Source organism: Stegodyphus dumicola, chromosome 9, assembly GCF_044657685.1.
Source record: "Stegodyphus dumicola isolate Sdum_Otavi_A_Nest chromosome 9, ASM4465768v1".
In the NCBI taxonomy this organism is placed as follows: Eukaryota; Metazoa; Arthropoda; class Arachnida; order Araneae; family Eresidae; genus Stegodyphus; species Stegodyphus dumicola.
The window spans coordinates 183,025,565-183,042,270 of NC_140776.1; the positions used below are offsets into that span (position 1 = coordinate 183,025,565).

General features: G+C 35.0%; 1 protein-coding gene and 1 non-coding gene across 4 annotated transcripts in view; both read right to left on the reverse strand.

Annotated features, from left to right (window-relative positions):
* Nucleotides 1-16,706, reverse strand: part of LOC118189765 (uncharacterized) — a 389,534-nt gene that overhangs the window by 8,718 nt on the left and 364,110 nt on the right. For all 3 annotated transcript variants that reach the window (XM_085824447.1, XM_085824446.1, XM_085824445.1), the window contains exon 4: nt 1,550-1,792. In XM_085824447.1, the coding sequence (XP_085680573.1) occupies nt 1,550-1,792 (243 nt within the window). The remainder of the gene's footprint in view (nt 1-1,549; nt 1,793-16,706) is intronic.
* On the reverse strand, nt 6,683-6,755 carry TRNAT-CGU (transfer RNA threonine (anticodon CGU)). Its single transcript has one exon. It is a non-coding gene; the product is annotated as a tRNA-Thr (tRNA).

Here is a 16,706-nt window from a genome sequence, read left to right on the forward strand (position 1 = left end):
GTCTGTGTAACTCTTTAACATTTTATCATAGACTGAAAATCACATGTTACTAAAATTGTAGAAGCATTAGGTTGTTTTTCTAAAACCAGGAATCAACGATGCTCTTGCTAGGATTCAAACTCTGGACTTTCCGATTGCTAACCGGATGCCAATTTTACCACGAAGGCACACCGCAAGGAGGAAGAAAATACATTATATTCTTCCCCACCCAAAGGGCAACTGGGAAGAAACGATTTAGTTGTCAAATCCAAGTGACGATGGGTAAGCGCATCGACCAAATTTTAGCTCGCGCGTTCGTGTGTGCGAGATGCAAAGATTGTAAGGATCTTAAGTTTTACTAACGTTTATTTTATTTTAAATCTTTACTATCACTTCTTATTTTCTACTTCCGGCCAGAATTAAAAGCTTTAACTTATTTATGCAAATTTGTCTTGCGAACGCCAAGTACTTAAGTTGTGGCTTTTTGCCAAGCAAGAGAGAGGAAGGAGTGATTAGGAGCAGGCCGCTTGCCATAGCAGTTTTACTCGGTTGCTGGTTGCCTTCAAGGCCAGAGGTTTAATCCTCTTGATAATTTTAAACGTATTGTAGTGTTAACAGTTCTCTGTACTACATACGGCTTCCTGTTAATATACGGCCAATCTTCCACGTAGGCCCTTGTTTGTTATTCCAAAGTTAAGTTAGAGTTTAGTTAATATTTTTATATTCTTACGTTCAGACCACAAGTGGTTGGTCTCTGTATTCCGAAGTCCGGAAATTATTGTAAAGAGTGAAAAATAAAGGGTTTCGTATACCCTTCCTGTGTATCTTGTCTACTTCCCACATCTATTGAACATAGCTTTAGTAAGCTCCCTGTTCCGAGTCAGGTCTTTGCATGTTCCCAAAGAAAGTAAGGAGGAACACTGAACCTGATAAGATGACAACAAATAGAACTTGATATTCCGCGCACAGTTCCCGTTTAACAGTTACAAGCTTACGTCATAAACGAAAACAACTAGGAGCTGTGTGTTATCTAAGAAAGAACGATGCAGCAAGGAAAGAATAACAACGTGGGAGCGGTGTTACAAATATTCTACAGGTAGGTTTGTAAAGCCGTAGCTATTGGATATCAAGGAACATACAACTGATGTAATCTCTGCTGCTAAAAGAGAATATTTCAATCGTGGGTGAACCACGATTGAAATATTCTCTTTCAGAAAATGCTCTATAGCATTTTCTTCATTTTGAATATTTATAATTTTAAGATATGGGACATCAAAACAAGTTAATATTTGTTATTCTTAATTTCCCAGCTATTTAAAGTTCATAGAGTGTAAAAATTATTTTGGATGCTGTACATTTAAGCTTTGATTTACTTATAGTTATTAGTCATTGTGTTGACAGTCCCCAATAACAGCAATGTCCAGCTTATTTGTTTGAGAATTTCGCGAACTCAGTGATGGCTAGATCTTTACAAGAAACATAACAACATGTAAAATGAATACTTTTACATGTGATTAGTGTTTCAGTTAAACGAGGAAAAATAAATTAAGATTTATTATGTATTACTCACCATCATAGTTGACGAGGCCATCTCCGTCCAGGTCTGCTTCTTTTATCATGTCCTCGACCTCTTCGTCTGTCAGCTTCTCGCCCAGGTTGGTCATAACATGTCGCAGTTCTGGTGCAGATATGAAACCGTCGCCATTCTTGTCGAACACGCGGAAAGCTTCTTTTAGCTCCTTTTCACTGTCCCTCTCCTTCATTTTGTTCGACATCATAAAGCAGAACTCGTTGAACTCGATCGTACCATTACCTGCACAGATAACCACACATCAGTGCCCAGTGGAAGTACGTTACTATGACGACTTTAAGTTAGATTATATAAAAAAGGATCATGCGTATAATAATGGATATTAACTATTATCGTCAAGGCTATTTGGTGTCACTTACAAAAAAATGGCTATCTCTATGGCTGCCATATTTTTTTTTCTTTATTAGTTTTGCTTCTTTCTACCGTATGTATATTTTTCATGCAGATAAAAAAGTTTTTTTTCCCCGGTAGAGTGTTGCCATTGCTCGCTTTGAAATCGTCGAGTTTGTTAATCAAAAATTTGTTGAAGCTTTTCAAAATATGAAATCGATAATAAAACGAATTCCAAATTTGAAATTTGGGCTTTCAGATGCCCATATTCGCAGTAGGATTACGTCATTCAAAATTGGATGGCTCTAGATACCGTTGTTTTACCACAATGGGAGAAACATACCTATATTCATGCACATTCTTCATTATTTAATTTCTTTAAATATAATGCGGAGCGATAATATTTGGTGGCAACAATTTGAAAAGTGATTCGCCGTTTATAGTTTTCAATGCGAAAGAGCAAAACGAAATTAATACAGCTTCAGGGCAAATTTTCCCTTTGGATTAAAAAAGTAACTGTAATGCTAGGATAAATGCGTTACATGCAAAGGATGATCCTTTAATCCTTCAATTAAATACATTTATTGATGATATAGTGTGTTATAGCATTGCCCTTTTAAGCAGTCCTTGGTCTTCTATTTCTTAATATTGGTTTGATGCGTAAGGGATACAAGTGCTAGTTTCCTTCGGAACCTCTACCACTAAAGCATCTTATCTGCTTTACATGCAGTTGGTTATGAGTAGACCTATGTGCATTATTCATGCATTTTAAAGAATTTTAGATGCCATTAATGCATTGCAAACGTATATTACACAAATTTCGTAGTAGATCATACCGAGCCAGTTTTTAGATATTTCGAATCAGGAAACATTAAAAATAAGTTCGCAGGGATTCAAATCAAGCATCTTTCATTTGCTAACTCGACGTGCCAATCGCTTACAATAGAACAACATGCACCAGAAAATGTGATAATTCCTTACAGTCTCTCCTACTAGGTAGAGACATGAGACCCAGGTGACTAAATCCAGATGGTAATGAATTACTGTAAATAAAATTTTAGTTCGGTCGCCACTATAGAGACTAATTAGCTTTGTGGAACTGGAAACACTAAAAATAAACTGCGCCCTCGCTGGGCTTCGAACCAGAGATCTCACTGCTTGCTGGATGTGCTAACCAGTTATGCTTCAAATACTACATTTATACTACTACGCAAGAGCAAATGCAATAATTCGATACGACATGTACTTGCAAAAGTTTTAATACAAACTACAACAAAGCAAGGAATCACAGCAAATATCTTCTTAACTGATTTAAAAAAGTAAATATCCTGGATGTACATTTATTGTATATGTTACCGTGAAAGACCGAAATTGGAGAGTGTCGCCTTTCACCGGAGAATGTCAACATTCACCAAATATGTCGGTGAAAGATCGAATAGTCCTTTACATTCTTGTACATTCGGACCCTCACTGGTGTATGTCGACAAACACAGATATGCTCTAGTGTAGGTCGAAAAGAGAGGAGTATATGTGCACGCTGCCATCCCAAAAGGAAGTGTTCCACAAATAAATGCAGTTGTAAAAGCAAGGGCCTCTTGTGCAATTCAAAGTGTCATAATAGTTTAAGTTGTTGCAATAAATAAGATTTGAATCACATAATTTGGTAAGTTTATAACTTCTATTATTTTCCTTTCTCATTTTGAATGCGCTGTGTGTTTAAAGTTCTTATATTCTTAAGTTCTTATTCTGAGTCTCAAGTGCGTGTTTCGCGAATGAATTACGGAGAAGGAAATATAATATTCTTATATGTTCAACATTCACCATTTAGTACATGGTGAATGTCGACATTCACCGGTGTAAGTCAGAAATAAGAGTATTTGGAAAATATTTCGGACATACATTAAGCGACTATATGTGAATGTTGACATTCACCGGTGAAAGTCGACATTCTCCAGATTTCGGTGTTTCACCGTAACATATATATTATAGATATTAAACAAAAACGAATAAAATTTTATTTATATTTAATGTATAATTCACACAAAAATAATATAATTTTTCATTTCGTATGTTTGTAGAAATTCCCTATTCGATGCTTAAAAAAATTAGAAGATTCTCTTAATTACAATTAGTATTTTTCTAAGTGATTATTTCTCTTCCATTTTCCGAGTAAGTAATTTACCGTCTAATTGCTTGTAATTGTGTTCATGAAGTTTATTATCTACTTCTGATCTTTTTCAAGGATTCTTCTTTTATTTCATCGTCGGTAACTAATCGCCTGAAGATCCATCTCCATTTCTGCTCGGATTCGAAGTAATTATTTTCAGAATTACTGACACGCCATTTCTCAATTTACTAAATTGCACTTAATTAACATAAAAAGAGGACTGAAGAAAGGTACATCCGGGAACAAGAAGTCGATCGGATTCATTAGGAACGAGACTTCGGAAAAGGATGCGATTGCATTAATACTTGGTTAGATTGAGTAATAGATGAGTTTTACATTACAAATAAACCCTCGCAAAACGCGGGTACTGCATTGTTAATACAGAGCTTGTTTTCACATTTTTTAGACGATTTTGCTTTGCTATAAAAGGGAAATCGTCCGGTCGGAAATTCTTTTTTATCTGCAGCTATATTTTTAAAAGTTTAAATTATCGTCTGCTATTTGAGAATTTTATTTTCATGCAAAATGGCGCTTTCAAAGAAGCAGTGGACGGAATTATTGTTTGTGCTCTGTCCGAAGAAAATTATTCGTATTTAGTTATTAAAAAGCGTTGTGATATAGATAATATTGTCAATAAGAAAAGATGCTAGATAATATTATACGATAATATACGATAGATAATATTATCAGTAAGAAAAGAAGAAAAGTTCGCTTCAAGGAGAAAAATTGTTCAAAATATATATATAAGGTAAAAACGGGATGTTTCGAATGTTGCAAAGGTAAGAACTTTAATGTTAAAAGAAAATCTTTGGAGTCAAAGTGCAGTTGTATAATTATTCAATTAATCAGTGTCAACTATAAACAGAGTGATTAATGCTGAGTTCAGTCTTATAAAGGAGGAAAAAAAACCTAATAAGCACAGTCTTTCTTCCACGACATATCGCCGAAAGCAGAACGCGCTGAAGAATTCTCTAGAAGAAACAATTATTCGAACAAAAATGGAAAAATGTTGAATGAATCTTAGGCATATTTAAATAACCGCAATAAAAAGAGATCCATTTATTATCATCAAAGAGAAGAGCAATCTTAGAACATGATTCAAAGAATATAACGGTTTGAAACAGCCGAAAACATCGCAGCAAAAACACCGCGGACAAAAACGTCGAGGAGAAAACAACGCAAGGCGAAAATGTCCTGATACAAAACATCGTGGGAGAAAATAAAGCAAAGAGAAAACATAGCAGTTCTAAAACATCGTGGTACAAAATATCGTCGTCGAAAATAAAGCGGTTCAAAAACTTCGCAGTTTAAAAACATCGCCGTCGAAAATATCGTGGTAAAAAATAAAGTACCTACAAATTATCGCATGACGATAACATCGCAGGCATGATTTTTAAGGCTTTAATAATTGCAAATGGATATTCGCATAATGATTTGTGTGCGCAAGATGGAAAGATGGATAATTTTCACATTCATATTTTTAATTAATTAATACATTTAAAAAAAACAAGAAATTTAAATAAGACAAGAAGTAATTTTCATTAATTAACTTAGCAATTTTTTACTTATCTTTCTTTTTCTATTCTTTTTTTAGGTAATACTTTTCATGAAAAATTACCAGTAAAACTTATAAGAAATATTTTATTAATGACCTTTGTTAGTTAACTGTGTCAGTTTGAAATTCTATTAAGTGCTACAAATTGCATTAATTTTCTATACTCAAGTTTACATTTTACATTTTCAGCAAATATTTATTAGTTAATAAAAAATATGAAAGTAAAAATTATCCTTCTTTACATCTTGCGCTCACAAAACATTATGCGAGTTTTTACAATTATTAAACAATTATTAAATTTTACAGTTATTAAAATCTGAAAAATGCATGCTTGCGATTTTATTGTAATGCGATGATTTGTAGATACTTTTGTTTTTTACCACGATATTTTCTTGTTTTTAAATTGGGAAGTTTTTGGACCGCTTGATTTTGTGCCACGATGTATTAGAACTGCGACGTTTTCTCTTTGCTTTATTTTCTCCCACGATGTTTTGTACCACGACGTTTTCGCCTTGCGTTGTTTTCTCCGCGACGTTTTCGTCCGCGATGTTTTTTAGCCGCGATGTTTTCGGCAGATACGTTTGAAACGGACTTATGATTTTTATTGTTTTTTGATATAACGACAAATAAAAATGAAAGAAAACGCAGAAACCGTTAAGGTAAACTCCACATATTATCAGGAACATACTTGATACACAACTTTCGAATATGAAATACCTTCTCTTTACCCACAGCGCCACAACTGGAAAGTTGTTCAAGAGGAATGGGATAAAATACCTCTTCCGCTGCTAAAAAAAAAAAAGCTTTATTATCGCGGAAATTACGGCGTATAGAAACAGCAAAGAATAAGGGTTATCAAATGGAACATTTAAAACACAAAAGTTTAGGTAAAACATTTCTGGAAATACAATGGAAATCGTCTAAAAAATGTACGAACAGCCCTAGTATATTGAACTTGCGGCAAAATTAACTCCTCAAAGTTACGTTCTATGGAAAACACTTGTTAGGTATTGTAGAAACATTAGGTTATTTCGAAGCAGGAGACATGAAAAATGAGCAATGCCCTCGCCGGGACTCGAACCACGGACCTCTCGAATACGCGTCGAGCGTGCTGACCACTACACTACGAAGGCGGGAGAAATACCTTATATAATTTCACTTTAAAAGGGCGACTGGGGATTAGGGGACTCAATCGCCAAATCCTGGTGGTGGAGAATCATCATCCACCACCTTTTAGTTCGGGCGCCACTGTAGAGCGAAAGGTTAGGTTATTTCGAAGCAGGAGACATGAAAACTGAGCAATGCCCTCGCCGAGATTCGAACCAAGGACCTCTCGAATACGTGTCGAAAGTGCTGACTGCTACATTAGAAAGGCATGGTAAGAAGGCGGGAGAAATACCCTATAGTACTCGTATAATTCAAATTAAGAAAGTAGATATAATTAAACGAACTAAAAATCGTTCTAATTAAAAATACAAACAAAATAAATGTTAATGGAAAGGATTCTTATTAATGCTTAGTACGTGACACAAATGACTTGTTTATTTACTTTTTATAGCTGGAGATTTTTACTTGGGGCAATGACTGATGCAACTATTTTAAAGTCTCGCTGCGAGGGACGAAGAGTTTTTCAGTATCTTTTCTAAAATGTCCTTGCATCATTTTTAAGCAAAACAGGGACAGTCTTCCTTAGCTCTGCAGAGGTGATTGTTTTTCTCTTAAGGGGTTTCATACACTTTAAACCCCTTATGATCTTCGAATATGTGACTGTTGCAAGAATTGGGATATTTTATTTATTTTAAAAGCAATTACTTCCAACGTTTTACAGCTGACTACATAATATAGCTGCTTTGGGAACTAGTAACCAGAAAGTTCGTGTTGCCACAAATATTTTTGTAATTTAATCCGCTTTGTGACAAAATTTTTCGTCATGTTTCCACCTTGCGCGCATGATATTTTAAAAATGGCCAATGGTACATACTTGAAATTTGATAGAATTCTTTACAGGGCACTGTTTTCTAAATGAACCAAAAATCCGATGAATATTTTAATATTAAAAAAAATATGCACGAAAACATTAGACTTTTTTAATAAAATACATTTTATAAACTGAACTCCAAATAAAATAAAAATTTAAGGGGACTCATACACCTTAAAACCCATAAAATGTTCGAATAGGTGACTGTTGCAAGAATTGGGATAACTTATTTATTTTAAAAGCAATTACTACCAACTTTTTACAGCTGTCTACAGAATATAGCTGCTTTCTGAAATAGTAATCAGAAAGTTTGTGTTGCCACAAATATTTTTATAATTTAATTCGCTTTGTGACAGCATTTTTCGTCATGTTTCCAACTTGCGCGCACAGTTTAAAACATTATGTTTTATAATTTAATTCCATATTTAATACATAGCTTTTATAACATTTGGAAACTACTGTGAACCTAAAATTCTAAAAATTTCACGTTAAATTTTTATTTTATTTTGAGTTGTGTTTATAAAATGTATTTTATTAAAAAAATTTGTAATGTTTTCGTCCATTAATTAAAATATTCATCAGATTGTTGGTTCAGTTAGAAAATAGTGCCCACATAAAGAATTCCATCAAATTTCAAGTATGTACCATTAGCCATTTTTAAAATATCATGAGCGCAAGGTGGAAACATGGCGAAATATTTTGTCACAAAGAGGATTAAATTACAAAAATATTTGTGGCAACACTAACTTTCTGATTACTAGTTTCCAAAGCAGCTATATTATGTAGTCAGCTGTAAAATGTTGGATGTAATTGCTTCTAAAATAAATAAAATATCCTAATTCTTGCAACAGTCACATAATTCGAAGATCATGAAGGGTTTAAGGTGTATGAGTCCCCTTAACGTGAAATTCTTAGAATTTTTGGTTCACAGTAGTTTCTAAATGTTATATATTAAATATGGAATGTTTTAAACTGTGCGCGCAAGGCGGAAACATGACGAAAACTTTTGTCACAAAGCGGATTAAATTATAAAAATATTTGTGGCAACACAAACGTTCTGGATACTAGTTCCGAAAGCAACCATATTATGTAGTCAGCTGTAAAAAGTTGGAAGTAATTGCTTTTAAAATAACTAATTATCCCAATACTTGCAACAGTCACATATTCGAAGATTTTATAGATTTTAAGGTGTGTGAGTCCCCTTAAGAAGACAATCATTGAGGAGTGTCATACCTAACAAATCTTGAATTTATATTAGTGATGAACTAAACTGACATGAACTCGGAAAAAAAATATTAAATACTTTTTAAGGATTGTAATTTTAGAAGAACTAAAATTCAATGACTTGTTATATATTATTAGAATAAAACCGCAGCTAAACACCTTATAATCAGTGACAGTAAAAATATTTTATAAAGAAATCTGATAAGGACAACCCACGACTTCCTCCGTACGGCAACATTAAATTATTATATACATTTTTGCTGCATTTTAGACTTATTTCCTCGAATTTCGTTAAAGATATAATTCCCATTCAATCAATTCATTTCTCACTTCGCGGTAAAGAAAAAACACATAAAAACTCAGAACATTTTCGTTAAAAACTGCAAAATACAGAAAGACATAAAACACTAAATAGAGCTAAAACAGTTAAAAAAACTATTTTTTACAATTAAAATGACAGTTTCTACGCAAAAATAAACAATTTGGCCAGCGGACAAGAAAACAGATTTTTCGGTGCACAGAACTGAATGTCTACTTTTGGTTCCACTCGGCAAAAAGACATTAACGGTGCAGAAGACTTAATTCCCTATTTTACTGAGTTTTCAAATGTAAACAAACAGTGGTTCTAAGGCATTGAAAACCTTAACTGGAATATAAAAACTGGATAATTCAATCATCTTTAAAGCAAAAAAGGCACACTTTATCAACACATAAAAATAAAAATCTAAGTTCACCGAGCCAGGTAACATGGGAATGTATATATATAATTTATTTACTAAAGAAACATTGTTTATATTATCTTCTAATATTAATTTTAGTAGAAGTATCTATACACACGATGCCGCCCAGACGGTATAGTGGTTAGGGAAGCCTGACTGCGATACCGAAGGGCCTGGGTTCGAATCCCGGAGAAGGCATGGTTGTAACTGTCCGTCCCTTTATAAGAGGCGATGGTGGCCCACGTATTGGGTGCCTCCATAATAAAGAGATCACCCCATCTGGCCTTGTATACATTTAACGGACTGTGTTACAATGTAACTGTTCACAATCTGCCATTGGAATATATATATATATATATATAGGATTGATGCAGCGAATTGCAACGAAAAAGGGAGATGCACAACTACATTTTATAGCAGTCCCATATACAAATTGTCAATGTTCTACGGCTACTCGTTCTTGAGTTATGAGAGATACATGCATACTTACGTACAGATGTCAAGGAAAAAAAAATCTCTTGGGAATTCATTTTAGAATTCTTTTTGGAAAAAAACAGACCTTTATTCTGTCCGTATACATGTCACGCAAAAACATCGTTTAAATGGTTTCGAGAGCGGTTGAAATGGATATTTTCGTTAAAACATGATACCCGAAATTTTCCGCGATTACAACACTTCCTTTACTTCGTACAAAGAAGTAAAAACTAAGCGAATAATGAGCAAAAATTATTGAAGCTTATTTAGGTTATAAGGTATTTCTCTCGCCTTCTTAGCATGCCTTCGTGGTGTAGTGGTCAGCACGCTCGGCGTGTATTCGAGAGGTCCGTGGTTCGAGTCTGGGCGAGGGCATTGCTCATTTTTCATGTCTCCTGCTTCCAAATAACCTAATATCTCTACAAGTACGTGGAATTAAATCCACAGCCCCGTAGTCAAGTTTTTTCCCCGCCTTTTCTACACGTACAGTTATAGAATGTTCTGGAAATATTTAAAGCGAACTGGAATGGCTGACGTCATTTCTTGGAAGCTCCGCCTTTCCAGAGGCTATAAAAGGACTCGAAAAGGAATATCGGGGGGCTTTTCTTTAATGTAACGATGCAGTAAACTTCATGCAAAAAGTTATTAGTAATTCTTTTTTATTTACTCAGGAGAACTAATTTTTTGTAACTGCTATTTCTCCTGAATGATAATAAATGGATCCTGTTTTTTAAATTTATCGTATTTATCGTCTTTATTTTAAATTTATCTTCCAAATAACCTAATATCTTTACAGTATTGGACAATTTTTCATGGATCAGGCCTTTCTAGAACATGTAGAATTAAAAAAGAATGCACGGTAAACATTTTCTGTAATCATATTTTAAATCAATAAAAAAAAAAAAACACTGTAAGTCATATGAAGTTTTTTCAGATATCTTTGTGCCTTACAGATAAGCAATTCTATCCTGTTTTATGAATGGAACTGTCCGAGTTGGAGTAGTACATAAAAAATCATTCATAAAGATTAGTATTTATAAAGATTGTTTATTTCATTCGAGAAAAACACCACGACAGTCATCTACAAAAAGAAAATATATATATGTAATGTTTTCAGTTATTCCATCACATCGTGGGCGAATGGTGAGGAATAACTGTAAGTAACTGTAAGTAAATAACTGTAAGTATGGTATCAGTGTATATGGACTATTTGAATGCCGTGGCAACTTCATTCCATTGGCTAGTACAGTTACGCAAGCAAACAATAAACTATCGGCGACAAATAGACACTTAAGCCGCATATAATAAAGATATATATATGTTAAATAATTGTTCTTTTGGCGGAAGATGAAAACAATTCACGTTTAGTCATGGATAAAAAAACTGCTGCGTAGACGACTGGACATTATGGTGTAATGGATGATCGGATGGAAATTTTGTTTTTAATCCCATATATATATATATATATATATATATATATATGTAATGTTTTCAGTTATTCCAACGCATCGTGGGCGAATGGTGAGGCTATTCCATTACACGTTCTGGCAGATGGTTGACGAAGCTGGGGTGATTGAAGTACGGAGAAAAATGACGACTCAGGACTTTTCACTTTTAACAGCAAGCATATCTTTATTTTAATTTATAGCAGATGACTTTTTCCAGATGAAGTTAATCAAATAACTTATTCAGTAATTGAACTATTAGATACGACTGACTTTAAACTTTAATACGTCATAACGTTCTAACAAAGAAAGAGGAGCATAGCGGAAGCGTTAGCAGGACGAAGGCGAGAAGACATCTGTGTAGGAGAACTTATGACGCAGCATTTATATGAAAGGTTATGTAACAGAGTAGCTTCTAGAAAAATGTAGAAAAACTTATGACGCAGCATTTATATGAGGAGGTTATGTAATAGGTGCGAATGTTCTAGAAGGTAATGGTCTAATTGTAATATTAAAAGCACAAAGAAAAAAGACGGAGAAGTGTAGATGCGCAGTTATCCTATATTGAAGAGGAAGTAATCTGATTGCGTCGTATTTAAGGAACTTGGCAGTCGAAGCAGTTTTAATTCCATTTTTATTTCCAATTGATATTTGTGGCCACAATCACTTGGCACTCTAATCGTGCCTTTCCACAGAAGATTTACATTTCTGATATTGTTGAGATAGAAAGCAAGCCAGCGAAATTACATCTTAGTACAGTAGAGAGCAAAAGCTGAAGTGCGTAGTTATGAAAGATGGATGCACGGAGAAGAGAAAAGTTTTGGTTTATAATTCGGTGATTGGTCGTCAAGAGGCATCTAGAATAAATGGTTACGTAAGATCGCATGATTAATTTGAATGACGCAATGCAGATAAGTTATTACGATTTTAGAATAGAGAGGAAGAATTAATGTTTATAGTTTAATCTATAATTTTGATTCATATATTTTTATCTTACATATATATATATATATATATAAGATATAATAAAATATGATAGCTGTTTCAAAAAAATAATTGACGACCTCAAAATTAACATTCTAAATTTGGTAATCTGCCCCTAAATTCATCTCTTCTCACAGGAGTTCTCTATCTTACGTAACGTTTTAATGCAGATACCTGTCGTCCAATCAAATTGATTCTAAACCAAAACTGTGACCTAAAACTTCAGCCTTCTTGCTATGAAAGTGCTATAACCCTGCCCTTTTTCCGCGTTAGCTGTCCTGCTGGTAAGACGCTTTTTATCGTACTTCAAAATGGGAGTTATTCTATTCAAATATTAATAAGAAATATCTTGTCTGAAAAAAGATGATTTGATATGCATGGAAGAAATAAAGGTTGTGATTTTTCAAGATATGTTGTGCTAAAGCTAAATTGCGTCATCATACTTTCCACTCTGGCACCTTCAAACCACAGTTTCATTACACACACACACACACACATATATATATATATCGCTTTAAATATTTCCAGAACATTCTATAACTGTACGTGTAGAAAAGGCGGGAAAAACAACTTGACTACGGGGCTGTGGATTTAATTTCACGTACTTTCAAATAAGAGATCGTCGCCATTAAAAATGAAAAGAACATACAGTTAGAATTTTAAGTGTATTTTTGACTATGGAATTTTATTATTACTAACATACACTGGTGTGCAAAAATTAAGGACGAGGTCGAAAAATTAGCATATCGGCTGAACGAAGAGGCAGAGCGGACAGAAAGACCAATCAGGAGATTAAGTAAGGTGATGTACGGTAGCACATGCGCAGATATGCAGGTAGAGGTAATGGGGCAGTGTCTGAGTAGTATAAAGCATGTTGTCGGTGTAAGATCAGTATTTCTGGCAAAAAGATTGCACGCCGTATAGCAGTTGAAATCACACCGAGTTGCTGCCTCAGCGAGAAATGGCGAATAATCAATCTGTTAGACGACATCTGGATGCTTTTACCCGAGGTCGAATCATTGGGAAGTTGGAGGAAGGCCGCAGTGTGACAAGTGTGGCTGCTAGTTCGAAATTGCTCACAGCATCGTTTCACGACTTTGAAGACAATTTCAAACTACAGGAACAGTTATCCGGGGGTTTAGTAGTGGTCGTCCACGAGGAACCACACCCGCAGATGACCGGTATATTGCCTTACAGGCCAGAAGAAACAGGCGGCAGACAGCGGGACAAATCGCTAGACACACGACACAGGCGACTGGACGACCGATATCGCGTTTTACCGTGGCCAGAAGACTGCACGGTGGTGGTCTGTTTGCACGACGCCCTGTACGGTGTGTACCTCTAAGGCCTGCCCATAGGAGAAGGCGTTCTCTGTGGTGCCGGGAACACCGGAATTGGAGAGGCAACGAATGGGGACGAGTACTCTTTACAGATGAGAGCAGATTCAGTTTGAGTAGCGATTCTCATCGCATACTCATCTGGAGAGAGCGGGGAAGCCGCGATCATCCCTCGAACATCATTGAAAGGGACAGGTATGGAGGTGGCGGTGTTCTCGTTTGGGGAGGCATCATGCTTGGTAGTCGTACAGACCTTCACATCTTCGACGCAGGTTCAGTCAACGGGACCCGTTATTGTAACGGGATTCTTCTTCCAGATGTGCGTCTTTTTAGAGGCGCTATGGGTCCGCAGTTCCTTTTCATGGACGACAATGCACCATGTCATCGCACAGTAGCTGCCGAACAGCTCTTAGAGAGTGAGGATATTGAACGTATGGATTGGCCGGCACGATCTCCGGATCTCAATCCCATCGAGCATGTATGGAATTTTCTAGGCAGACGCTTGGCAGCTCGTACCTTACCACCAGTAACGATTCCGGAGCTTAGATTGGCGCTGCAAGACGAATGGGCAGCAATGCCTCAACAACTCATTGACACCCTCATTCTCAGCATGGGCAGATGCTGTGAAACCTGCCTAGCAGTCAGGGGAGATCATATCCCCTATTAAAGACCGGATGTTTCTTGCTGGACACCCATCACCGGCATGTTTCGGCCTTCAGTCGCATTGCGCTCCATGCTACTTTTTCAATAAAGCTTCTTTTTATCCCTCTGATTTCTCTTTTAGTAAGTGTTGCTTACATTACTCATGTCCTTACGTATTGGGGATCTTGCGGTATTAAATGTGTTGATTTGGAAAGCTTTTGTATAAAGTTATATTGTAAAAACCGTCTCGTCCTTAATTTTTGCACACCAGTGTGTATATATATATATAAATATCGATTATTGAACAAAGGCACAGAGAAAAAATTCTTTACTCGAAATAGCACTGCAAATGATTGCTGGATTATTAGGAACCATTAACTAATCAGGCGAATACACCATTACAGTACAGATATAGCATTTTTACGCAGGGATTTTGTGCAAAAAACATACTTACAGGGTTACTCTAAAAATAAATAAATAAGTTGAGAAAATTTCTTGAAAAGGAAGTTTTATCCAAAAGACGAAATTTACAAGGAATTGTGGGCTACAAGGAAAGAATACAAACATCCTAAAATATTCTTAAACGAAATGCTTGCATAAAACATAAAATGTCAAATAAAATGTTTTTTTTGGGAGTTCTTCGGAGGGAAAAAATCACCCAATTGAAATTTCTCAGAGTTGTTCTCAAAAGAAATATTTTGCAGAATTTTTTATGACTATTCTGGATTTTCTATTTCCTCCTTAGGTTGAGAACACTGACAGAATTCAAGGATCGAAAGCTAATAAAGAGAAGGTTGTTTAACGCAATAACAAAAGTTTTTTTCTCCGTTAGCTTTTTGGATATTTTCTTTTTGCTTTGGAGACAGATGTTTTTTGATTTCTTAATACACAAGCATACGTATAAGGATATCATTAGAATGTTTTCCTGCCACATGCTATTAATTAAGCGGCTTAGAAAAAGTATGTTCTGCAAAAAAACAATAAAATGATGTTAACGAAATTTTTCACATGCATCGAATGAAGAAGATATATAAGAATTTCAGACCGAATATTTCACATTTTCCTTTCATGCATTAACAATTAACCTCATAAATGACAGGAATTAGAATCATTCACACATTTCCCATCTGTCCAATTAGTCAAACCCAAATTAAAAGTCTGTTTTGTGATTTTCCTCATACATAATGTAAATATGAGCTAGTTTCGCCTACCTCCACAAAAGCACCCTTTCTTCCGTCAGAAGAATAAGCCGCAAAGTACTTTGCTTTAATCAGTTAAAAAATCTGATGTGTACGCCAAATGACTTCCTTGCACGGAATATTAAATTATACGCATTTTTTCTTGCATTTTATTTAAACTTATTAGATTGAATTAAACCCACTTCGCCGACAGCGCATAAACCACAAAAGAATAAATGCATTCTTTAAAATTCACTCTGGTATTTGTTTACCATAGCGACACTCTGGCGCTAGATTCACTTAACAGTATTATATTTCGTTCATATTATAACTCTGAATGCACAAAATTTATATCATTTAAAGAATTATCTAATCGTTGTCACATGTTCTATTCAAACACTATAATAAAGCTAGAACGATGTATAAAAGAAATTAAGCAAACAAAACAAAAATTAAACAGTTTTTCACAGACGATTGAGTATTTCTCATTCAATTAATTCAGTTCTCACTTCCCGACAAGGCAAAAATACATAAAAACTCAAGATATCTGTATTAAAAATTACGAAGTAAATCTTAAACGCTTATTTCCTCGAAAAAATTCAAGAAAGGATTAAGCATGATTTAATTGGCAATGATAAATGAATGCGTTATCTTTGCTGTTGCCAAGCTAAGTTTCTCTAGATTGGCAACAAATCCACTAGTCTCCTGTTTCAAATGTAAACATCAATGGCCGCCATCAAATTAGGCTTAGCGGCACTTAAACAATACTAAAATCGTTGATAATTCTAAAAATATATATACAGATTTACTAAAGGCATAAAACCCTTAACCGGAAGATAAAAACACCATAATTCAATCATTTTTAAAGCAAAAAATGTACAATTTACAAACATATATGAGTAAAGAAACTGAGATCACTGAGCCGGGTAAAAGAGTGGATATATTTATATATGTTTGGCGCGGCCGATTGAAACCAAAATACGAGGTGCACATCTACATGTTATAGTAGTGTTATATACAAAATTTCAACGTTGTGAGGCTACTCGTTTTTGAGTTAGGCGAGATACGTACGTACGCACGCACGTACGTACATACGTTCGTAC